This window comes from Hylobates moloch, unplaced genomic scaffold (assembly GCF_009828535.3).
Source record: "Hylobates moloch isolate HMO894 unplaced genomic scaffold, HMol_V3 SCAFFOLD_2, whole genome shotgun sequence".
Classification (NCBI taxonomy): domain Eukaryota; kingdom Metazoa; phylum Chordata; class Mammalia; order Primates; family Hylobatidae; genus Hylobates; species Hylobates moloch.
Window position 1 is genome coordinate 144,978,255 of NW_026652277.1, and position 26,109 is coordinate 145,004,363.

A 26,109-nucleotide genomic window follows, 5' to 3' on the forward strand; every position below is an offset into this window, starting at 1 on the left:
TCTGAAATACTTCTAGTTCCAAGCAGTTTGGATAAGGGATACTCAACCCATATAATCAAATGACTTGCAGGTGACATAGCTAATTATTAGATCTTGGGGGGAAAAATCCGTCTTTTCAAATTTCCAGCTTAGTGCTATAACCGTTCAGATACATCACAAATTTAAGTCTAGTGGGGTGCTACAAATTATGCATCATCTCATTAATGATAATGTTTATTAATCTCAAGATCTTCGAAACAAAAATAATAGCTACCTTTTTCAGATATAGCGCTAGTAGGCACTTTATATATATTATCTTGAATCCTCACAATAGCTCAGCGAAATATCCACTATACTCCTCATTTATAGATTAGGAAAATAAGATTTAGAAAGATTAAGTGACTTGCCCAATCACTTAGCCAGAAAGTATTGAAACCAGCTTTCAAATCCAAGTTTATCAAAGCCAGTGTTCTGATTAACCAAAAGATTCTTCCTCACATATGCGAATAATAATCATTTACTACATACAGTGGTATGAGACTTGTGGAGTATCATGAAAACTTCATTACCTACATATAGCCCACATCTATAATTAAATGGAAACAATTATTACTTACTTTTTTCCCTTTCTAATTTCATTTCCTTCCTTTCTTTTCTTTTCTTTTTTTTTCCCAGAAGATGTGGTAGAGGGGGAAGGAGCACTGAATTCATGTAAACAAGTTCCTTGGAGGATTGATAAAGGAAGATGATAGTATTTCTACTCTATCAGGGTAATTCAAAAGCATATTTTTAAAGTTGTTACTACTTCTTGAACTTTACTATGTGCCAGAACTAGGTGCTTTATATACATAGCTCATGTAAAACTTCTTATCGTGAGATGCTAAAGAGCTTCCACTTAAAGGAATTCAAATTCTTGCTGATTTTAATGATGACCACCTTTGTTCATTGCTAATCTTCCTGTCCTTCATTTTCTTCAGCCCTTCACACTACTGCACCCTAATCTTTAAAAAGCAAAACAAACAATAACAAAAGTACTGACTTCATATGACTGCTAAAGGAAAAGTGATATTGAATTTGATCTATCATCTCAATATTACTAATTTATATTACCTATTTAAAATGTTACAGTAGTTCCCTCTAGTTTACAAAGCACTTTGGAATACATTAGCTAACTCAATCCTCAAAAACGCCTGTGAGATAGATTTTATATATCCCATGGAGCTAAGGCTAAGAGGAAGTTGAGCAACTTTCTCATTTAGTTGAGTGGCAGACCTGTGTCTAAACCCAAGACTTCTCACTCTGCATTAAGAGCTTTTCTTTATCCTATTAGAGTCACAGGTAGGCTCAACTAACCCAGGAATGTGCTATATCAATGTACCTGAGAAACAGAAACACCTAACACCTAGATCTTAGTTTCTAACACCATCCTCTACCATTTTCCATAACCAGGACTCCTTGAAGAAATCACCCATTATATAATTGGAGCAGGGAAAATACAAGATTAACTTGGAGTATCTTCTAATACTAGAAAGTAAGGGAGTACTCAAAAAACAAAAGGATAGGGGAGTGTCAAAGGAAGACAGGACTTTGGGCCTTTGGTCTTTGGGCTTCCAATGGCCAAAGCTGGAACAATTTGAGCAACAAAATGAATAACGCATATAAAATAAATATCCATGAGTGCATATTGATATAAATAACTGAATAAATAAGTATGTGAATAAACGGGGAAGAAGACCCAAATCCCCCTTACATAAGAATAATGGACATATATGTCCACCCTCCAGGAGATGGAATTTATTTTCCCTTCCCCCTTGAGTGTAGACTAAACTTAGTGACTTACTTCCAAGGAGTGGAGTATGGAAAGTAAATTTAAAATAGAGTAACCAGGCAAACACTATCTTCACCAGGTGACCAAGGTTAACATCATTAGTGGTAAGTCACCTTGACAGCATATTCCCTCGATGCGATGTGATGAAAATGGAAGCTTACCTCTGGTCTTTCTCTCAAAATCCCATAACCCCAGTCTAATATGAGAAAAACACCAGACAAATTCCATCTGAAGGATATTCTACAGAATATCTAACCAGTACTCTTCAAAACTGCCAAGGTCATGAAAAACAAGGTAAGTCTGAGAAACTATCATAGATAAGAGGAATCTGAAACATGACAGCTAAAGGTACTGTGGTATCCCGGATTTGATCTTGAAGCAGAAAAGGGAAACCAGTAGAAAAAGTACTGAAATATGAATGAAGTGTGGAGTTTCTTTTTTCTTTTTAACACTTTGTTGAATTATGACTAACAGGTAAAAAGCTGTACATATTTAATGTATACAATTTGATGAGTTTGTGGATAAGTATACACCCATTAAACCATCACCACTGTCAAGGCCCTGACATATACACTACCTCCCAAAGTTTCCTTCCACCCCTTTTTAAATTATTATTATTATTATTAACTTTGTGTGTATGTGTAACAAGAACACTCAAGATCAATCCCTGCCCATCCCCACCACCAAGCCCCTGATAATCACCATTCCAGTCTTGGCTTCTCTGAGTTTCACTTTTTTTTTGAGACAGGGTCTCACTCTGTCACCCAGGCTGGAGTGCAGTGACACCAACACGGCTCAATGAAGCCTTAAGCTCCTGGACTCAAGCAACCTTCCCGCCTCAGCCTCCCAAGTAGCTGGGACTACAGGCATGTGCCAGCACACCCGGCTAATTTTTTAATTTTTTGGTACAGACAAGGACTGGCTATGTTGTCCAGGCTAGTGTTGAACTCCCGGCCTCAAGCAATCCTCCCATCTCAGTCTACCAAAGCACTCATATTACAGGTGTGAGCCACGCTAGGCAGAGTTTCACTATTTTAGATTCCATATATAAATGAAATCATACAGTAGAGTTTCATTAATAGTAAAGTACCAATGTTGGTTGATATGGTTTGACTCTGTGTCCCCCAACCAAATCTCATGTCAAATTGTAACTCCCAGTGTTGAAGGATGAAGGAGGGGCCTGGTGCGAGGTGACTGGATCACAGGGGTGGATTTCCCCCTTGCTGTTCTTGTGATAGTGAATGAGTTCTCATGAGACCTTGTTGTTTAAAAGTGTGTGGCACTTCTCCCAGCCCTCCGGCTCCACCATGGTAAGATGTGCTTGCTTCACCTTTGCCTTCTAACATAATTGTAAGTTTCCTGAGGCCTCCCAGCCATGCTTCCTGTATAGCGTGCAGAACTGTTAAGTCAATGAAATGTCTTTTCTTCATAAACTACCCAGTCTCAGGTAGATCTTTAGAGCAGTGTGAGAACAGACTATTACATTGGTTCATTAGTAGCAATAAATCTATGTACTATAGGAATATAAGATGTTAATAAAAGGGGAAACTGGATGCAGGGTGTACAGGAACTCTGTATTCCATCTGCAACTTTCCTGTAAATTTAAAATTATTCTAAAATTTAAAATATTTTTAAAAAAAGAAATCAATACAACTTAAAGAGACAAAGTGGGGCATTTGAGGTGGCTGGAGTAACATTAACAGCAAGAGAGAGAGAGAATCCCACTCTCCAAAACATCTAACACAACTGAGAGTGTTCTGCTAAACTAGAAATAATAGTAATTTCAAAGCTTTTAACAAGAGCCGTTTGCAGATATACTACTAGTAAAACCTCAGAATCATTTGCTTGTTATATTGTTCCTCCTATAATTCTACCAAAAACAAAACAAACCAAAAAATTCCTATAATCCTTTGAAGGTTATTAAAGTCATCATAATAAACATTAGTAAAATATAAATGTATCAGCCGTACATGTCTAATAAACATGTAGAATCTAATGCATAATTCATATAACACTTGCCTCTGGAGTTCCTAGTGATTTCACAGCATTCAGATCAGATCCTGAAGAGAAAGTATTTTTTGCCCCACGGACAATGAGACCTTTCCCCTCTGTCCAATTTTCCAATTCAATTACTTTTTCCAGAAGTTGTAGCATCATAACACCTGCCAGAGATGGGAGTGGGAAATCACAAATATATGAAGGTGACTGGAAAAACAGAAATAATTTACAAATCATAAGGTGTCAAGCATACTCTTAGGTCTTATATTTTATAAATATTTACTGAATGTCTATCAAATGCCTACTGTACTGGCACTATGGAGTATACAGAAGAGGTATATATGGCAGGCCCTGCATTGTAAGTGTAAATTTATTATGTGTCTATCTCTCCATCCATCTTAAGAAATCACACAAGTATATGATTATGTAGAAGAATAAGAATATACTATGCTGTCCTAAGAATAAGAAAACAATATGGTAATAAGAAAAAATTATTTCTTAGGGTAAAGATAAGACATAGACCTGACTTCTCAGCAATATATGTCTCAGTCAATAAAGCTTTATGGGTATAACATGACTATGAGATCTTATGATATATTGGACATATGGTATACAGAACAAAGCACAATTCCTATACTACTGACATCAGAATTAGTATAATAGGATGTTAGTTGAGGAAATGAGTAATAAATACCATCTTGTTCCATGGTTAACAAACTGTCCTCTGAGGGGCTTGAGGCATACGATGGAAGTTCTTCACAGGCCTACCAACCATTGATTCTATGATTTATAGATTGTCACCTTGATATCACTCCAAAATTCTATTGGAGCTTCTTTATAATAGACAAATTTAACAGAGAAACAGCTGGGACTGGCATTTTAAGATCTAATCAATAACTTTTAGATATGCTTATCTTTGGTGATCTTCCAAGTTCATAAAGTTCATGGTTTTCAACATGACTAGTTTTATTTTCCTCTGCCTAGGCAATGCTTTAGAAGCCAATGTATAAAGATCATAACAGAGGGTTAAAACTGGCAAAAAATTTGTACCACAAGGTTTCAAAAGACGGCCCCATTAAATTATGTACACTTCTTTGGAATATAAATCCCACAGTATCAAGAACTATTATTTTCTTTGCCATTTTCTGAAGTAACCAGGAGTGAGGTGGCTCCACAATAAATGTTATATTGATACTAACTCACAAATGACTAATGCAGCTATCCTTTCTTATGGCTAACTATGACCTACAGTCATGCATCAACAATGTATCACATATACCATGGTGGTTCCAAGATTAAAATAGAGCTAAAAAATTCCTATCACCTAGTAACCATCATAGCCATTGTAATGTAGTACAATGTATTATTCACATGTTTGTATTACAGTTGCCTATAGTATTCAGGAAGTAACATACTGAATAGGTTTGTAGCCTAGGAGCAGCAAGCTGTATCATACGGTATAGTTGTGTAATAGGTTATACTATCTAGGTGTAAGTACACCCTACAAGGTTCACACAATGACAGAATCACCTAACATATTTCTTAGAATACACCCCCATCAAAGAAGCAACAAATGACTGCACTTAAAACTGTAACCCTTTCCAAGCATGTCTTAGATGCTTTAGAAATATCATTCTTTTGCTTTCAAGTGATTTATAGTCTAGTAAGGGAAAGAAAAAACCCACACTTTTAGTATAAGAATAAATCTGTATAGGTTAATATGGGCCTTTAATCACTCATAATATTTAAGGTTCTAAAAAACAGGCCAGGCGCAGTGGCTCACACCTGTAATCCCAGCATTTTGGGAGGCTGAGGCGGGCAGATCACGAGGTCAGGAGATCGGGACCATCCTGGCTAACACGATTAAAACCTGCCTCTACTAAAAATATAAAAAAACTAGCCGGGCATTGTGGCAGGCACCTGTAGTCCCAGCTAGTCTGGAGGCTGAGGCAGGAGAATGGCGTGAACCCAGGAGGTGGAGCTTGCAGTGAGCTGAGATCGTGCCACTGCACTCCAGCCTAGGCGACAGAGTGAGACTCCATCTCAAAAAAAATAAAATAAATAAAATAAAAATAAATAAATTTAAAAAATGCTGTCCTTTGTTTAAAAACCTTTCCTATGGTGCTGATTTTTTTTTTAAACCTTTCCTATGATGCTGAAATGCTGGCCACGAGAATAAGAAAAATCCATACCAGTAGTTACTGTTAAACTAATATTTTCAACTTTGCAAAGTAAACCTCAAAAGATGGAAGAGACCTTAAAGAGTATCTAACTGAATGATTTTTAAACAAGGGCCTTGAGTGCTCATTCATCCTCTCCCAATCCAACTCCACTGAATCCATTACCCAAATCAAAGCAGGTCTCCTTTTATTAGTTTTATATATTATGCATCAAAATAATATTTGTTTCTAATTGAATAAAAAATTATTTGTAACTTTTCAGAAACAAATCAACACCATTGATCCAATTTAACCTTCTAGAGAAATTTTACCTTTCAATTTATATTTTTCCTGGACTAATATTAAAGTGGTTTTTTATTCCCTAAACAAACTGAACATATAGAACTACAAAGTCTAATAAGGTAGTCACTAGTCACCTGTATGTATTGAGCACTTGATATGTGGCTAGCCCAAATTGAGATGTGTTTTAAGTATAAAATAAATACCAGATTTCAGAGACTTAGTATGAAAATAAAAAGAAAAATACCTCATAATTGTTTATATTAGTGACATATTAAAAAAAATTTTGATATACTCAATTGTAAGTGAATTGTTAAAATTAATTTTACCTTTTTTTAATTTTTTTTAAACTATGGCTACTAGAATATTTAAAATTACGCATGTGGCTCACCTTTGTTTCTTACATTATGTTTTCATTGGTCAGCACTGGTATAGAGAAATCTCTCTGAATTCTGGTACGTGGAGAGAAAAGTTATCTTGGGTTTAAAGACTCACCACTGGTAATTTACAACAAGTTTACAGACTATTGAATTATGTCTATAGTACGACTGTATATACAGTAGATACATGAAAATTTTGTGAGATTTTCTGAGCCCCAAATTTCAAATGCTACTAAAGATTATAATCATGAAGTGCATAACTGAAAAGAAGAGATTACTAAAATCAACTTGAAAATAGGAGTGGTGAGTATTCAACAAAGCTACTCATTAGCTCTTGCAAAACACAGTGGTAGCATAGTTCAAATTTGAGCTTCAGCAAAAATTACAAAGTACCCCATGTCCTGCATCTTCAGTTCTCTTAAATATAAAATTCTTATATGCTAAGAGTGTTGACTAGAAAATAGTTAGGGAAGATTCCACAGCTGGACAAGTGCTGTGTTTCTTCTGTAACCATGGAATTAAAAGGTTAAAAACTAACAATGATTTTATTTCAATTCACAGAAAAAAATTAAGCTAAATAACTCTTTTCATTAACAGACTTTTCTCTTTAGTTTCAGGAACTCTTTGAAACCTCTTTCTCCTTGTTTCCTAGTAGCATTAGCTGAACACAAATGAAGTTATTAAACAGTTAATGAATTTCGGTGGAAAATATAATCAAGATTAATTTAGGTTTCCTTTTTATCAATATCTGTATTAATGAGTTTTCTGAAAACATTCAAATATCCATAATTATTAAAAATTACTTAAAGTGCTTCTGGTTCCTATTACAGAGTTGTTGTTTTTGTTATTTTTCTCATGTTCTACCAAGAGTACCAGGACTTTAAAACATTCTGTCACCAGAGCAAGCATAAAAAAACTTGTGATAACAGTTTAGATTTAGTGTCATTCTTTAGGAATAAAAAGATCCCTAATACCTGAGAAGGCATTCATTTTACTTGGATTGTTCAGAGTAAGAACGCCAATGCCATTGTCTTCCTTCTGAAGGTCAATGGATCCACCAGGAAACTGCTGAAGTTTTTTTTTCACTTCTTCCTCATAAAATCCATGGGATGTACTATAAAGTGACAATCCTGTTTGATGTAGCAATTTTGTCCTTCCAGACAGAGAGGATGTCTTCAAAAGACTTTTCGCCATTTCTGGAAAACAGAAATAAGTATGCGGTAGTATAGATGAATAGGCACTCACTTTTCTAATATTATGTGTTAATAGGCTGTAGTAATGACCCTTCTGTTGAATTGGGAATACTTCCCCATTTCTTTTTTTTTTTGAGACAATTTCACCCTGTTGCCCAGGCTGGAGTACAGTGAAGCTCTCAGCTCACTGCAACCTCTGCCTCCCAGCTTCAAACGATTCTCCTATCTCAGCCTCCCAATTACCTGAGACTACAGGCGCCCATGACCACGCCCGGCTAATTTTTGTATTTTTAGTAGAGGCAGGGTTTTACCATGTTGGTCAGGCTGGTCTCGAACTCCTGACCTCAAATGATCCACCCACCTCGGCCTCCCAAAGTGCTGGGATTATAGGCGTGAGCCGTCCTGCCTGGCCACTTCCCATTTCTAAAAGCACTCTTTCAGGAAATGATCAGTATGGAATTCCTTTCATTTTTCCCTCCTTCTCAAACCAAATAATTCACAAAGCATATCATTTCAATATATATCACTGAGAGACAATGGCATAATTACAGTATATTTACTGTGCTCCAATACAATAGGAAAGCTTAGAAAAAATGCTGCTCTGTATTTTGCACCATCTCCTGCCTCCAGGTAGTCTTTTGCATCACATGCTTCTTCATTCTCCAACTTCACTTTTTTAAAATCTAAGAATAAATATAGTCCAAGTGTCCCCTTGGAAACAGCCTCTATGCAGAAATGCTACAAGAGCAATCCCACTCTCTAACAGAAGTTTTATTCTTAGCATTATTCTTACCTTCTGCAAAGCTTTCAGGCAAAAAGCTGGAAAGGGTCCTAAGAAAAATGGGGAGGGAAATAGGAATGTGTGTGTGGTTTTTCTGTTCCCCAAGGTTCTGTCACTTTTCTCCTCTTAATTTTTACCTCCTGAGTAATCTCATCTCTGCCCATAAGCTTTTCTTGCCCTATGTAAACATTCTTGTTGATATAAGACTATATTCAAAAAAGGATACAAAATATAAGTTACAGTTCAATGAATTTTCACAAGGTGAATACATTCTAGTAAATGGCACCCAAATCAAGAAACAGAATATAATCTGAAGCTCACAAGATCCTCTGTGTCACCTTTCAGTCAAAACCCCTCAAGTAAAAGTAATTTCTTGACTTCTAATACATGAGATTACTTTTGAACTTTATATAAATACTATACATTGTGTGTCTGGTTTCAATTTTATTAACATCCGTTAGTGTTATGTGTAATCAGAGTCTAAATAGTCCATTATTCTCGTTGCTGTATTCTATTTGTGAACCCAAAATATCTGAGACAGGTCTCAACCAATTCAGAATATTTATTTTGCTGAGGTTAGGAAGGCACTCAAGACACAGACTCAGGAGGTTCTGACCACATGTGCCCAAGGTGGTCAGGGTATGACTTTACTTTTACACATTTTGGGGAGACATGGGACATCAATCAATATGTGTTAAGATGTACACTGGTTCTGACTGAGGTAAGGCAGGACTACTCTAGACTTCGGTGGGGGAGGGTGGTGGGGAGGCAGGAGGCGGATGTAGGCGAGTTCTTCCAGGTCATAGGTAGATAATAGACAAAAGGTTGCATTCTTTTGAGTACCTCATCAGCCTTCTACTGAATACACAATTTAGTCTGGCTCAGTGAATCTGCATTTTTACATAAACAATAGGGCAGAGGAAGTAATCAGATGTGCATCTGTCTGAGGTTAGCAGACGGATGACTTGCTTTTTGGGGGCAGGGGAGGGGTATTTGAGACAGTCTCTCCTTTGTTGCCCAGGCTGTAATGCAGTGCCACCATCTCCACTCACTGAAACCTCAGCCTCCCAGGTTGAAGTGATTCTCGTGCCTACGCCTCCCGAGTAGCTGGGACTATAGGTATGTGCCAACGTGCCAAGCTAATTTTTCTATTTTTAGTAGTGACAGAGTTTTGCCATTTTGGACAGGCTGATCTGGAGTTCCTGGCCTCAAGTGATCCACCTACCTTGGCTTCCCAAAGTGCTGGGATTACAGGTGTGAGCCACCACGCCCAGCCCAGAGGGATGGCTTTCTGTCCAGCACCTATGAACATAAGCTATTGGTTTAAATGTCAGAGTGAAATTCAACAGAAGTTAGTTTTAGGGTAAAGATCTTAAGGATCACAAGGAATTTCCTTGTAGACAAACTGTGAAGGAGGTATGTAGCTCTTTTATCTTTTCAGCCATCTTATTTAGGAATAACATAGGAGTTAGGTTTGCCTGATGTAGTTCCCAGCTTGACTTTTCCCTTGGCTTAGTGATTTTGGGGTCCTGAGATCTATTTTCCTTTCACATATTATATAAATATACCACAATTTATCTATTCTAATATTAATAGACATTTGGATTATTTCTAGCTTTTGGCATGACTAGAGTAGTTATGAACATTTTAGCATGTGTCTTTTGATAAATACATACCCATTTCTGATGGGTATGTATCTAGGAATGAAATTGTTGGGTTGGTGTGCTGCGGCCCAGTCTACACTGATGATTAAACATTTATTTTGCAAGTTGGTTCTTTAAACTCTCGGTAGCTTGAAATTGACCATGGTGGGACTACATGACATATCAATCATGCTCTCTTTCTCTTACACACACACACACACACACACACACACACACACAGTTTACCAGTATACCACCAGTTATAATGTATGCATTTGTTCAACCTTGGAATATACTGTCAGAGTTTTTTTAAATGGCTGTACAAATGTATATTCCCACAGGCAGTGAAAGCTCCAGTTGCTCCAGAAGTATCACTTGTTCTTAGTTTTTTCTATTTTAGGCATTCTAGTGCATGGTATCTTACTGTGGTTTCATTTTGTGTTTCTATAATGTCTAACGAAGATAAACCCCATTTTCTTATGCTTATTGGTCGTTTGCAAATCATCTTTTGTGAAGTTCATGTGCAAGCGTTTTGCCCATTATTTCTATTTATATGCCTTTTTATTAATTTGTTAGAGATCTTTTATTCTTCTGCTCACAACTTTCCTAAAACCTACAAGACATGAATCTCACATTTCTATCTCTAATTCAGACCTTATGCCTGTACTCCTTAGTATTGCCTAACAGAAATGCAATCCCTTAACCCTCATTTCTAGATTTATTATAGGCTTCTCAAAATCATTATCTAATCCTGAACTCATACTTCACGTAAAACCCATTACTCCTTCTTAATTCTTTCCCTTAACTATTCATTGTATCATCAACCCTGTAATCTATGCCAGAAAACCTCTAGATCAACCCAGTCTCCTTCTCTACCACCATCTCCGGTATGCAACGGACCTCCAAAATGGTTTCTTCCTTCTTATCTTTCCCTCTCCTATTACTAGTGTAGTTCAAACTTCATTAAATATAATCTGGATAAATAAAACAGTCGCCAATTAGTTGCATACTATTCCTTAGAGTAATGTGGAAATAACTATAATCCAATCAGGACATTTCAAATTTAAGGTTTCTCAGTAGCTGTCTGCCAAAAGGATCAAGTCCAAAGCTCTTTTTAAATTCTTACCTAAATCCTGAATCTCTTCTCTTCTGACATCTCTACACAATCAACACAGAACACCAAATAACCAGAGTCCCACAAATTTACCATGCTATTTTATATTATTGCTTCTTCCCTATATTGTTCTTTCCTCCCTCATTAACCTGGTAAATCCCCAATAGCTTTTAAAAACTGAATTTCTATATTTCCACCTAAAAGTGATTCCCCAAGTAAAGATAATCACTCCCTTTATTTATCCCAGCTCAGTATACTGCAATAATGTTCCATTTTAACACACTCCTCAAATCATTTCAATTTTTCATTTGTTTTTCTCAGTTGGAAGGATGCTTCCTGAGAGTATTCTGAGGTACATACTTTGTGTCACTAGTGGCTACAGTACTTAATACATAAAAGGTACTTACTTAATAGTTAATGAGGGAGAATGTAGGCAAGTAAAAAAAGTAACTCATCAGGTAGCCAAAAGGAATGCCACAAACTTGTTTTATAGCTTTAAAAATGTATCTAACATGTGAGTTATAAAATGGTATCAGAAACTGACAGAGAACATGCCTCATAAAGGTTACAATACAATATCTGGTTTCCACTTTAAGTCACGTGGCCTTCAAGTGACATTTTTACCAAAGTGTTTACAATGAATACTTACCTGAACACACAGTGGGACGTAATCCCCTCAAACAGATATATTTCAAAAACCCGAGAACAGTATTTCAAAACTTTACCAACTAAGGTGGCTTATAACTACAATATTGAAGATACCAAGACCTTTCTTAAATCTCCTCAAGGAGACTGAAGTGTAACTCAGATAAATTGTGACCTCATGCACTATATTTTAGAGTTTGATAAAAAAAGTAGCGAGGTGCTTGTTATTTTAAAAAATTGTGTCTAAGAATAGAGAACACATGGAAACAGGAAGGGGAACATCACACTCCGGGTACCGTTGTGGGGTGGGAGAAGCGGGGAGGGACAGCATGAGGAGATATACCTAATGTTAAATGACGAGTTAATGGGTGCAGCACACCAACATGGCACATGGATACATATGTAACAAACCTGCACATTGTGCACATGTACCCTAAAACTTAAAGTATAATAATAATAAAAAAAGAAAAAAAAGGTATCTAAGAATAAAAACTTGATGTTATTTTTCCAAGAAAAAAAAGATGTTCTAACTTGTCATCATAAATCTTTGATAGGACCTGCTTTTAACTGTCATAACTTTATTCTTTCCCTTAATTTCAAATCTGTTATCGCGTTTCTTTCTATCCTCCCTCCCTCCCACCAAAAAAGTCACCAGTTGCCAGCAGCTATGGTTACCGAATAAAAAATAATGAAAGCACTGGGTGACCTACTTAATGAATTGTGATTAATAAGGTTTGGGTCAATGTGATATACAAAACGAATAAGCAACTAATAAGGAAAGTAGTCAAATGTTACAAGTTGCAAAATATCTAAATATTTAGTATTTTCAATACTTTAATGTCTTCATCTACTGGCAATTCCATACTCCTTTTCCAAAACTCATATAGTATAACTTATGCGACATCCTTCCATCCCATCACCTGTTCTGTCAAATTAGAAAATGATATGGTATTAACTGATTCTATGGTATTAACAGATTTTAAGGTATCTAAGGCCTCCTGAAGAACTAGAAAGCTAGAGGGAACAATGATCAAACATGATTTTGCAACATTCCAGGATATTTTCATTTAACTCAAGGGACCTTGCAAGCTTTTTTAAACTTCAAAATAAAAGAATCTAATTAGAACATGGAAATGTTTAGTGACACAATAAAGGCAGAATGAAAGTTTATATCACAGATGTTCTCACCACCTAATTTAGTGCAATAATAGGTACTATACCAGTACCACATAAAATTACTGGGCATGTGGAAGAATGAGGATACTGTGAAACTAAATAAAATTTTTAAATGCCAAAAATTACTGCCATATACTTAAATAATAAATTATTTAATTTTAAACAAATGATTCATTTGAAATAATGTTCCTGCAAAAATTATTTTCATTCACTGAATATTATTCCCCATATTTAACTTATCTCTTTGCCTTATACAGCTCCATTAACCAAAACTGCAGTCTGGTTCAAAGACCTACTTCCCTGCCTTCCCAGAGGAAGGTAAAAGTTCTGTCTATGGAAAGGAAGTATTTCTGAAATTATTACCACTAGTTATCTACCATTATTAGAAAATGAGCTATTCTGGTCAAACTATCTCTTTAACTGGAAAGCAAAACTTTCCTGGGCAAGGACAAATTCTTTGGTTGAGAGTTTTCTTGCTCTAAGGCACACAGAACTGTATTTTTAAATATTTTACCCTGAAGGAGAAATAAAGTGATAAGCATAGAAAATTCAGGTCTATGGAAAATGGAAGCGGAGAAAAGTTTTACAAATAAAATGTTGTTACCAATTACAAAGTATGACGTGGTTATGAAAAAAACACCAAGGATTTTAGACACTTTCTAAGTTATCACTCAAATGTAAACATCAAGTTGCCTCAAAATCTCTTAGCTAGTGGAAGAAACTTAAACTAAAAATTTCAGACATTGTTGAGAAATGCCAAGCAATGGGGCTTGAAACAAATTGGTTAACCACACTGAGGACTAAGCTCTGATTTTTTAATCTTGCCCAAATTCCCACCTAAGGAGTCTGGGGAATCATGCCCTACAAACCACAAATTCTCATCAGATGGGTTTTATTTGATGCTATATATTGTGACTTACTTTTCAGTCTGACTCTGGCATAACATTATGAGACAAGAAGAAAATATTTAACTCCTAAATATATTTCCTTGCCATACCTTGAAATTGCACTGCAAAGTTTCTTGTGGGAAAAATCCACATTCTATAGAGCCTCCCCTTCCCCTTTTGTTTTCCTTCCTTTCTTTCCAGATCCAGGAGATAATCAACTAAGAGCCAAGCACCCTTCTAGGTCTGATAAGAAACATTTTACAACCTGCTCTCTCTGAACTCTGCTGAGAGATTCCTCTGCACACAAAAACTTGGTCTCCACAATCCTTTATCTTTAACCTGAACATTCCTTTCTATGGATCCCAGGTCTTTAGAAAAACTCAACCAAATGTCAACCAGAAAGTTTAAATTTACCTATAGCCTGGAAGCACCCCCGCTTTAAGTTGTCCCTCCTTTCTGAACCAAACCAATGTATTTCTTAAATGTATTTGATTGATGTTTCATGACTTCCTAAAATATAAAAAACCAAGCTGTAGCCCAGCCACCTTGGGCACATGTTCTCAGAACCTGAGAGCTGTGTCACAGGCCATGGTCACTCATATTTGGCTCAGAATAAATCTCTTAAAATATTTTACAGAGTTTGACTGTTTGCATCAACAACACCTATATTCTCATGACAGGATGTATTTAAGTTTACGTTTATAATCTCCATTCATAATCATAACCCTCCCATACTCAACCACTATTCTTTCTGTTTCACCTCCCCTTTCCCTACCCTTAGACCGAAGTTCAGTGGTCAAAGTCTGTGAGAAAAATAGGAAAATATACCAAAATACATCATTCAAAATGAATTCTGAAGCTTTCTTTACTTTTTTAAAGGCAAATTTTTAAAAACACAGTAACTGGATTAGCAATTAAGACAAATATTTTAAAACAGGATGGTATTCTTTATTGGATTATTTAAAGTAGATAAGTAGATATTTAGCTGCATTCCCAGAAATAAAAAGTTATTAGTTTCTTGGCATATGGACCATTAAATTTACATTTATATGTAGACTTTTCTGGCCAAGAAATTGGATCCAAGTGTATAGACACATATGCATATGTTAACAGCACTCAGTAAGAGGTAGTTCTGTAGCAATTAATGGCTATTTATTGAATTCCTACTAGTGATCACCCCATTGTTAGCTATTTCAGAGAGAAACAAAGCATCTTTAAAAGTTTTCAGTTTTGTCAGAGAAACAAAATATGCACACATAAAGCAAAAATAACTCAAATATCTAATTGAAAATAGAGCAAAGTATCTCCTTTTATTGAGCTCTATTAGAGAGTTCCATTAAATTTAATGTATAATCTTAACTTCATAAAAGGATATCTTTTTTTCCCACCAGTAAACCATTATCATGTAGTCTAAGGATTTTCTTTAGGTACAAATGGATCCAATAACATTAAATCAGTGCATGGAGTTATGATGATTTATTGCCCTTCATTCTTTCTAATTTTTAAAATTCTAAGCAGAAGTACAACCAAAATCAAGCAACATACCAGCTCTGCTAGGGAGTAAATATCAAATGTATATACTCATATACACATATATAAAACCAGAATTATCCTACATATGTGTAACCAGAATTTTTATGGTTATGAAACAGTGCAATACTAGTGTTTCACAGCTATATATTACTTCTATAACAAATGACTTTTGTTCACTGAGTTGAAATTTATGTTACATTGCATTTGGCCAGAAAGAAAAGAAACACAGATGTGATGAATGAAGAAAAATACCAGTTGAGTCACCTAACCAGTACTGAAAAAGTTAAGTTTCGGAATACGGGTATGTTCTATTTCTTAACCTAGATAATGCATCCACAGTTACTTATTTTGTTGTTGTTCTTTAAACTCATCTTATATAGTTTACTCTCTATGTATGCGTTGCTACATTTACTTCTCAGGAAACTTTTTCTTTTTAAATAGAAGAGTATCATTCCAAATACTGACAGATGTCCTGTCCAGGAATTCCTTCCAACCTCCTAAACTGCCAGTTGCAAAACTAGTTTCTTAAGAACTCTACTTTACATATTGCATCAGTAGCCACTAACAATAATTATAGCCTATAGATATCTGAAATTTCTTTGTTGACAAGTCTGGCAGCTAAGCAAAGGTCCTCATTAAAGGTAATGATATTTCTTAAAAAATCACGCACAACCAGAAAACATAACAGAAAGATACATACGAGATAAGCTGTAGCATTTTAGGGGTGATCAGGACAGGGACTGCATCTTACTCACAGCTCTTAACACAGAATTTTACATTAAATTTTTGTGGAACTAAATGACACATAATGTGGTTATTACTATATAGGTATTATGGTACCTAGTCATCATTTTCTAAACTAAAGATAATATCTATATTTACAAAATAAGAAAAAAAGAACTATTTCAGGCCAGGCGCGGTGGCTTACACTTGTAATCCCAGCACTCTAGGAGACCAAAGTGGGCAGATCGCCTGAGGTCAGGAGTTCGAGACCAGCCTAGCCAACATGGTGAAACCCTGTCTCTACTAAAAATACAAAAATCAGCCAGGTGTAGTGGCACACACTTTTAATCCTAGTTACTCAGGAGGCTGAGGCAGGAGAATCGCTTGAACCCAGGAAACGGAAATTGCAGTGAGCCGAGATCGCGCCACTGCACTCCAGCCACGGTGACAGAGCGAGAGACTCTGTCTCAAAAAAAAAGAAAGAAAAAGAAAAAAGAACTATTTCACTGTTGGGGTTTTTAAAAAAATGCAAACCCAGGGGGTGTGGCTACAAGTGAGGGTATCATAGTCAGCCAAATAAATAAGTAATCTTTTACTGGCCTCTGGTCAGCTTGCCAAAGAGCCACACCTTCTCCATCACTCCTAGCTGAGGAATCTCTGCTCCTCTTCAGAAAGGGAGGGCAAGAGCTCCCTGTCTGGTTTTATTCATATTTACAAAATGGGTTTATATGCAACATAATCTCTATTGGATCACTAATAAAAATATTGACACTTTTTAAGAAATGAGGTTAATAGACAATACAAAGTCATTCTACATATCTACATATAATACATTATCGTATAAGGGTCTAGTTAGTAGTATTCTTCCTACTTTAACTATTTGAACAGATTTTCTCACAAGGCTGTTAGGTGTGAGTTAAGGATAACCTGATGCATTTTCTGTAACTTTCTCAGAATGAGAGGCAATTTACTCAGCAGGTATTGAGATAAGACTCGGCTCACTGTGTCCTTCCCTTCTTCATTCTATTTACTGAGGATGAAGGGAACTTGCTTTCTCCCTCTCACCCTTTCTCCCTCCTCTCTCCTCTCTGCAACCTAGGGCTGCCTTCAATTTGGGAAGTGTCCCATTCTAAGAAGGCCAAATAGCCTAGAGCTCAGGGTTCATTAGGAATGCTTCTAGTCTAGGGAAAATAAGCTGTCAAGGTCATGTACCAGTTCAGCTAATAAACCTGGGAGGCCTACATATTCAGAGCCAAACATAGTATGCCTAGGGTCTTGCTTTTGCCTAGAATATGCCGTTAATCAGGTATGAAGACACAACTCAATGAAGCAGATCCATGTGGGGCGGAGGTCCCAATTTCCACCTTGATAACTTTAGAATAAAAGTGCTAAAGAAACTTGATAAGGACTTAGATGGTTGCTTTAAAAGTTTTTTTTTTTTTTTTTGGCCTGTCTTCCATAATCCTCTGTTTAGAGGAAGAAACAAGGAGTTAATCTAGAAAATGAGGAGGAGGGACTTATAAAAGCATTAGCATTTTGTGGGAAAGTAGAATCAGTAAACAACATATCTTCTGCTCTCATTGTAAAGGGTCTGTCTGCTCTGTCTTGATACATTATCCCTCTCTCCAACATCAACACTACAGCAATTAGTACGAATGCCATCAGATCTATATTCTTTTATCCTCAAATCTTTAAAACATTATTTATGTAATAGTAGTATTTTGCCTCATTAGACATCTTTGATCTATCACTGAAATGCCAATTTTTCCAAGAAAATTTTAGAATACTTCATGTATCCTTTCTCTATTAATTCCATATTTTCTCTCTTCTCTCATTCTATTCCCTCCCACTACTGTCTCTCCTTTTCTCTCCTCCTCTTATATTCCTTGTCTGTGCCAGAAAAACCTGAGAACACTGCTTAAGCCTGCTAGATTCACTGACCCCAAGTTTAGAAATCCAATTCTAAAAATTTTATAATAGCCTGTTATGTATACTTTCGTCCCAGTTCTAAATTCAGAGACTATCTTAGACAAAAGCTCAATGATGAGATGACAAGGTGTTAGTCATTATTAACCTACTATAATATCTAATAGTACAAAGTGAACAAAGCTTAAGATTCAGGTTCTGTAGAAGCATGTAGTTAAACGATTGGTATTTTGGATTTCTTCCAGAATCACAGGAAGATGAAAAGTTTCTGAAGCATTTACAATTTTATAAGCTTTCTTCGGAGTAAAACTTATGTTTAAAACTTGCCATGCAGGATGTCTTGCAACCCCACCACAAAGAAGATTCAGTGGAGCTGAGCAAGCTCACTATCAAGCCACTGAAAAGAGGAAAGAAAGCCCATCTGAGATCAAAGGTCACACTTTCCATTTTTTTTCAAGTTCTGCAAAGGTGATCTGTTCCCCTTTAGTGCACAGGAAATAAGTGAATGTTCTCTAAAAGCCTTTACCTATTTCACCTTATATTGTAATCACTAAATCCAGAAGACTAACACAAACTCGTACTTAAAAAGAAAACAATTAGCCTAGAGCACGTAATAGAAATCAGAAGCATTTGATTTCAGACTGTCTGTATATCGCCTGTTTGTAGAAGTTCTGATTCGGTTGTAGGCTGTCATAACATAAACTACCTTTCAAGGTTCATTACATGCCACCCACAACCCTCTCCCTCACACAGCCAAAATGTACAACTTTCAGTTCCTGAAATCCTTTTGATTATTTCGCCATTTCAAGCTTTCGCATATGCGATCTACCTGTTACATTTTTGTCTTCCTCAGAGTAACTTCAAATCATCTCCTCTAACATAGGACTACATAAAGTCCCCTTATTGTCTGCTCTCACAACATCTGTATCTCTCATCACCACTCTCACTCACTCTTTGCTGTAAGTAGTTTTTTAACCAGTTCTTCCCATTAGTCTTAGCTGCAAGAGGGCATCTGTAGTGCCTAAAGATAATTTTCTTAAGACTAAACAGGGGCTTAAGAATCTGGCCACAAATCAACTCTCCCAACTACCCTGTTTATTATTCTCACAACTCACCCTGTTTCAACGCCATGCGTCTTCACAGGCTGGCTTCCCTTCCTGGAATGTTAATCATTGCAGGAATCCCAGCTGATTATACAGTCGCCTTTCAGGCCAGAACCCAATAAGAAATCAACAAAGGATCACCCGTTTTATTACTGCGCTGCTCCCTCCCCTCGTAGATTTCACAAATATACTTCTCACCACAAGCTTGTCTCTTCCAAGAGAATGCTAGTTCTTCGAAAGAAGGAGCCTTTTGTTTTCCTTGCCCTGTCCAGTTCCTCTGTATACCTCTAGCACCTAGAGCAACGACTGCTATACAGGAGGCGCCCAGATGTGGAACAGAGAAAAGAACAGAGTGTTGATTTAATGTTGCCTGAAGTCCTTAACAGCCCCTTCAACCTACAACTTAACTGTGGTTTTAATCCCCTACACGTGTAATCCCTGTATGTGTGCGCAGCGTTAAAAGGATTATTGTAGCTCAAAAATTCTCCAATGAAAGAATCTCTACCAGAATGGAGTTGCTCATCTTTCGTTCTTGAAAAGCTGGCTGCACGATACAAGTAAGAAAACTTTTAGTTAAGCAAGCAAAACAATTTAATACATAAAAGACAATTATAGAGATCACAGGGAACATTACCTAACTTAGCACAGGGCCTCGAATGTATTCCTAAATTAAATCAGAAAGTAGAAAGCAAGCCTCCTCATGCTTTTGAAAGTGTAATCTCGCGATGTCACGGCGCGCTCAGGGAAGACCAATTCATCTCTATCCCTCGCCCTCTTTCCCCGCCCGGCGCACAGTCGGCCCGTGGCGCTCGGCACCGCGTCTCCACGTCCAGCAGGGGGCAGGCCTGCGCGGCGCTTGCAAGGGACAAGCCGCGGAGCCGGCGAGGCTCGCCGTCTGGGACACGTTTGGAGAAGCGAGCGCTACAGTCCATTCCACGGCGACATTTTAGGATTCTCCCACTGACAACACTAAACTGAAGCGCTAAAGCCAACAACCCTTACGACCACTTACCTCCGCAGGCCTGCGGAGTCACGCAGGAGGTGACTTCCTTTTCCGCTCCTCTACACACGCTCTTCCGCTTTGCGTGCCTTTGTTTCCGCTCCCCGCGGGACCATCCTGCGTGCCTGTCCTCTATTCTTGTAGGTCCTCTCCTCTTCTCCGCGTCGTCACCTTTACTATCCCACGCTCCCATTTCCTTTCTCCGGGAACTTTATCCCGTTCCCCTGCCGGTTCCCGTGACCCCGGAAATCCCGCGCCTGCCGCGAGGCGCCCCCATTCCTGCCGCCGCTTCGCGCTCCGTCGTGTCGCGAGGGAGCCCGGGTGGGCGGTCTCCTATTCTTGGCTTTGAATTTTCGCTTTTACAGCACAGGGTTAGGGCTGGGAAAGGAGGCTGCCGAACCGTGCTTGTTTTCGCTCCGATAAACGTGGGAAAAAGGGGAGGCGAGGAAGCTAGTGTAGGCAAATAGCGAGAGGGGAGAGGACGGAAAGGTACCGAAGGTCGACCCTTTTTAGATATCTTATCCGAGTTATTGAGGGGAATGGGTATTTAGCCAGTTTTTTGTTTTGTTTTGTTTTTATCCGAATACCCAGTGTGTGTCTTGAATGTGTGGATGTGACGTGTTTATAAGGCTCAGTAAGCTTAAAATTCCGTGCCAATACATTTTGTATGCCGCAGACAGGAAGTGCTTTGGAAGACCCTTGAAAGGGGAGGTCATTTTACACCAATATTGAGATCATTTTGTCAGAGTCGTGGGACTAAAGGTAGACCTTAAGTAGTCGATGTCAAAGATAAGCGCAGCTGGACGTTAAAGCGGTGAAAACATTCAGTTAACTACTGACAGGAAAGAGCTGAGCTCTATTTCGATTTTTGCAGAGATCATCTGGGCATTTTTAAAGGGGCATTTTAAAAGGAGGAAGGGGATATGCAGGTGCTCAGTAGAGAAAGAACGTACAGAGTTGTTAGTGTAAATGTGATTAGGCCAGCTGTGTGTGTGTGTGTGTGTGTGTCTGTGTGTGTGCGTTTTAACAGTTACCGCAGGATTGTATCCTCCTACGGAGGATTTTATCCTTCTTGATTACATTTCAAAGGAATGGCTGTCTGGTCCTTGAGAGAGAACTTCTGAGTGGCAAGAAATAAGTCTTTACGATTGCAAGCCCTTTAGTAAATGTTCTAAGAAAGGGATGTCAGAGACCTATCATCAGTTGTGTGCTGGTTACATCACGTAGTTAAGCTTTCTGAGGCAGTCGTCCTGGGCACAGCTGCTAAAGCTGTGCTAGAGTTTGGTCAAGTCTCTGAACGCAGGAGTTTAGATGGGATGTTCATGTTCCTGGAGTTCTGCAGTGGTTATAGGTATGATTTGAATAAGTACAGGCAATATTCTAGTCGGAGGAACAGAATGTGTCAGCGCGCCGAGCAGGAAGGATAGTTTTACGGTATGGAGATGTGTATGATAGGGAATAAGTGGGAGCCCAGTATGGACTGATTGGAAGAAGTCATTATTAGAAGTATTGTATTTGGCCGGGCGCGGTGGCTCACGCCTGTAATCCCAGCACTTTGGGAGGCCGAGGCCGGTGGATCACGAGGTCAGGAGATCGAGACCACGGTGAAACCCCGTCTCTACTAAAAATACAAAAAAAATTAGCCGGGCGCGGTGGCGGGCGCCTGTAGTCCCAGCTACTCCGGAGGCTGAGGCAGGAGAATGGCGTGAACCCGGGAGGCGGAGCTTGCAGTGAGTCGAGATTGCGCCACTGCACTCCAGCCTGGGCGACAGGGCGAGACTCCGTCTCAAAAAAAAAAAAAGAAGTACTCTATTTAATTATTTAATTCTAGTTTGTTATAAAATGAGCAACTTAAGCCATTTCACTCTTGAACGGGAAAGTCGCTTGATGAAATGATGATTTGGGAGAATTTATCAGTTTGCAGAGTGGGGGTGACTAGATATATGATTTATGCTGTAAGTATGTATATGGATATGTGATACTACAGCCTTCCAAGGTTGGCAGCTGTAGATAAGAAGGCTTGACTGTTGGACATACATCTTTGTGAACCTCCCTGATAGTAGCTTGAGTAAATAGAAAACAAAGGGTGAGTTTTTTTGCTGATACTATCTCCTGCCTTGTCTTTTTTCCAAGGATCTAGTTACTTGCCAGTTCTCAAACAATTTTATCTCCTCAACAAGTTGATAAAATGTGTCAAAAAATTCTATAAAAGCTATCAAAAGAGGACCAAAGCCCAGTAGGAATTTGGAGGAGGGAAAAAGCTTGGCAGCTGGTGAAAATTAAAGGAGGATGGCACAAAAGACATATTTTCAGTACTGTAACTATTTAATATGCTAACAGATAAAATAGCATTTTTTTTTTTTTTACTCCCACTTAAGTAATGCCTATTCACCCACAACTGTGGGAGTATAACTGGAGGCAGATGGGGATCCACAGTGAGGTATGTGTTCAGCAGTGTTAGGCAATATACCAAAATAATGACTTCTGTTAATATTGGTTTGTATTTCATGCAATTCCCCCCAGCACCCATATGTACACTAGTAATTAACCCTTATGGATTGGAATAGACTTTGAGACTAAACCAGAAGAGATATTTAAGCATCCTGAGAAGACAGACAGATGGGATCTAGGAGGGCTGAGACCAAAATATCTGGTACTTAATCCGCATACCGTGGAGAAATAGGGAAAGTTTTCTAACCCAAGGCTTAAGTCTTCCTCATTTAAAAAATTTTCCTCCAGTAATATTCTGATGGCTCATTTATACATATGGCATTTCGGTTTACCTGCACATACAACTTAGTATGAAAATACCTTTCAGTGCAGTAAACATTGTGCTAAACTGCAAACTAGAGGTTAATGTACTGTAGTGCTTCCTTGCAGAGCCACTGAGAAGAACTACAGGATCTCTGATGGCTGTGATTTTAGGCCATGGGCACTCAGAAAATTTATGGAAAAATTCCTATTCCCTAGCTGAAGTGTGGAATTAGAAAGCTACAAGACTTGACCAGGCACGGTGGCTCATGCCTGTAATCCCAGCACTTTGGGAGGCCGAGGCGGGCGGATCACAAGGTCAGGAGATCGAGACCATCCTGGCTAACACGGTGAAACCCCGTATCTACTAAAAATACAAAAAATTAGCAGGGTGTGGTCGTGGGCGCCTGTGGCTCCAGCTGTTCGGGAGGCTGAGGCAGGAGAATCACTTGAACCTGGGAGGTGGAGGTTGCAGTGAGCAGAGATTGTGCCACTGTGCTCCAGCCTGGGTGATACAGCGAGACTCGGTCTAAAAAAAAAAAAAAAAAATTGTTAATTGTCCAGGAAGAACTGAGGCATCAGAATAGAAACTAAGCCAAAGAAAAGGAAAATTAAATTCCTTTCATACTCCAGGTTATGGCTTGAGATTTATACCTGTTCTGAATGGTTCCTTGTGTTTTCTCTGTGAGTGTGTGTGTGTGTTTGTGTGTGTGTGTGTGTGTTTGTATGTGTGTGTATTTTTCTAAACTGTAGTTTGTTATATGAACCATTGCATACACTTTTATCTCCCTCAGTGCTTTAGAAGTTAGGCATTCTGAGTTTAATTCTATTATGATTATTCACATTTTCTAAGAATCTCTATCAAAACAATTATAAATTTTTAATTTATTCCCTTCTTTGTAAAAATAAAGAAATTTAACATTTTCATTTTTACTTTTATCTTCCTTTCTTTTCTTCACTCTGTGTTATATAATCTGGTATTTGAAACCTAAGTTATATTTTTAAAAATTTATCTTATACTGATGTGGTTGGACTGTGTCCCCACCCAAATCTCATCTTGAATTGTAGCTCCCATAATTCCCATGTGTTGTGGGAGGGCCCTGGTGGGAGATAATTGAGTCATGGGGGCAGTTTCCGCCATACTGTTCTTGTGGTAGAGAATATGTCTCACAAGATCTGATGGTTTTATAAGGGGAACCCCTTTCGCTTGGGTCTCATTCTCTCTTTCCTGCTGCCATGTAGGATGTGCCTTTAACATTCTTCCATGATTGTGAGGCCTCCCCAGCCACGTGGAACTGTGAGTCTGTTAAACCCCTTTTTCTATATAAATTATCCAGTCTTGGATATGTCTTTATTAGCAGCATGAAAATGGACTAATACATGTACACTGTATATCTTCTTTATCTCTTGATCATTTTTCAAAGTTGCATTTATTGTTCTAGACCACATTAAAAGAATTTAGACTTAACCCTGTATCTAAAGCCATCTGTTGTTTCATACCCCTACTTCAAACTTTTATTTGAATTCTTATTTGGTTACAAAGGGGCTTACAATGTTTTTTGTTTTTCTTTTTTCATTTTTCCTGAGAAATACATATATTGCTTGTTTTCTGAGCGCGAGGATATTTGAAGCTGTCTCTTTCTTTTGTTCCCACATGAACTTCAGCTTGGCTGGTGATTAGTTCTTGGGTGTTACCTTTCTATTTTCCATGTAGACTATTCTGTTGTTGTTTTCTGCTAGAGGAAAAGCCTGAAACCAACCTTTTATTTTTTTCTTTTCTAAAAAATTCTTTCTCCCTCTACCTATATGTTGGTTGTGCTTTTATACTATTCTTATGGTGTTATCTGTTACCACCCAAATATTGCCCAGGCATGGATCTCTTTTCAGGGATTATACATGGGCTGCAGTGAACATTCAAACTGTGTATGTACTTTTATCCCTCCCTGAGGAGAGGTTTCTTCAGTTTTACTTTTCAGTAATAACTTTCATTCTTCTTTCTCAGTAATAACTGTAGTACTAAGTGGGCTTTCTATTTCTGGCTCCCATTTTCCATCTTTTTAACACTTTGGGAAAATATCCAAGTTAAATTCTATGTAGTGGGGTAGGTGGACAATGAAAGATAAGTAAGTAAATACGTAATACATATAATCAACAGTGAAAAGACAGCCTGCAGAATGGGAGAAAATATTTGCAAACTATACATCTGACAAAGGGTTAATATCCAGAGTATATGAAGAAGTCAACTCAATAGCAAAAAAAAAAAAAAAAAAAAAAAAATCCAATTTAAAAATGAACAAAAGGCATGAATAGACATTTCTCAAAAGAAAACATGGTGATGACTAACAAATATATGAAAAAATGCTCAGCCAGGCACAGTGGCTCACACCTGTAATCCCACACCTTGGGAGGCCAAGCAGGTGGATTGCTTGAGCCCAGAAGTTCAAGACCAGCCATGGGCAACATGGCAGAACCCTGTCTCTACAAAAAATGACAATTGGCTGGGCAATGTGGCATACACCTATAGTCTTAGCTACTCAGGAGCCTGAGGTGGGAGGATCACTGGAGCCCAGGAGCTCAAGGCTGCAGTGAGCCGTGATCACACCACTGCACTCCAGCCAGGGTGACAGAGCAAGACTGTCAAAAACAAATACATAGATTTTTTAAAAATTTAAATAAAAATCACTAATCATAGGGGAAATGCAAATCAAAACCACAATGAGGTATCACCTCATATCTGTTAGAATGGCTATTATCAAAAAGACAAAAAATAACGTGCCCATGCAGATGTGGAGAGAAATACTTACACACTGTTGGTAAGAATGTAAATTAACTGGCCAGGTGCGGTGCTCATGCCTGTAATCCCAGCACTTTGGGAGGCTGAGGTAGGCTGATCCCGAGGTCAGGAGGTCATGACCACCCTGGCCAACATGCTGAAACCCCATATCTGCTAAAAATACAAAAACATTAGCCAGGCGTGGCGGCACATGCCT

The 26,109-nt window shown here is 38.0% G+C and overlaps 1 protein-coding gene and 1 long non-coding RNA gene across 4 annotated transcripts in view; one reads left to right on the plus strand and one right to left on the minus strand.

The window, feature by feature from the left end:
- The window catches only part of ECHDC1 (ethylmalonyl-CoA decarboxylase 1), a 54,687-nt gene extending 33,979 nt beyond the window's left edge, over positions 1 to 20,708 (minus strand). The window contains exons 1-4 of one of the 3 annotated variants that reach the window (XM_058435545.1): positions 20,003 to 20,311; positions 18,547 to 18,662; positions 7,619 to 7,840; positions 3,827 to 3,969 (exon numbers count right to left, since the gene is read on the minus strand). In XM_058435545.1, coding sequence (XP_058291528.1) covers positions 3,827 to 3,969; positions 7,619 to 7,838 — 363 coding nt within the window. In that variant the 5' untranslated portion in view covers positions 7,839 to 7,840; positions 18,547 to 18,662; positions 20,003 to 20,311. Of the gene's footprint in view, positions 1 to 3,826; positions 3,970 to 7,618; positions 7,841 to 18,546; positions 18,663 to 20,002; positions 20,312 to 20,380 lie in introns of those variants that run through there. The other 2 variants (XM_032158604.2, XM_032158612.2) reach the window with 2 other exon arrangements.
- Positions 20,475 to 26,109, plus strand: part of LOC131382879 (uncharacterized) — a 50,009-nt gene continuing 44,374 nt past the window's right edge. The window contains exons 1-2 of the long non-coding RNA XR_009212497.1: positions 20,475 to 20,508; positions 24,362 to 24,416. This is a non-coding gene — a long non-coding RNA (uncharacterized LOC131382879). The remainder of the gene's footprint in view (positions 20,509 to 24,361; positions 24,417 to 26,109) is intronic.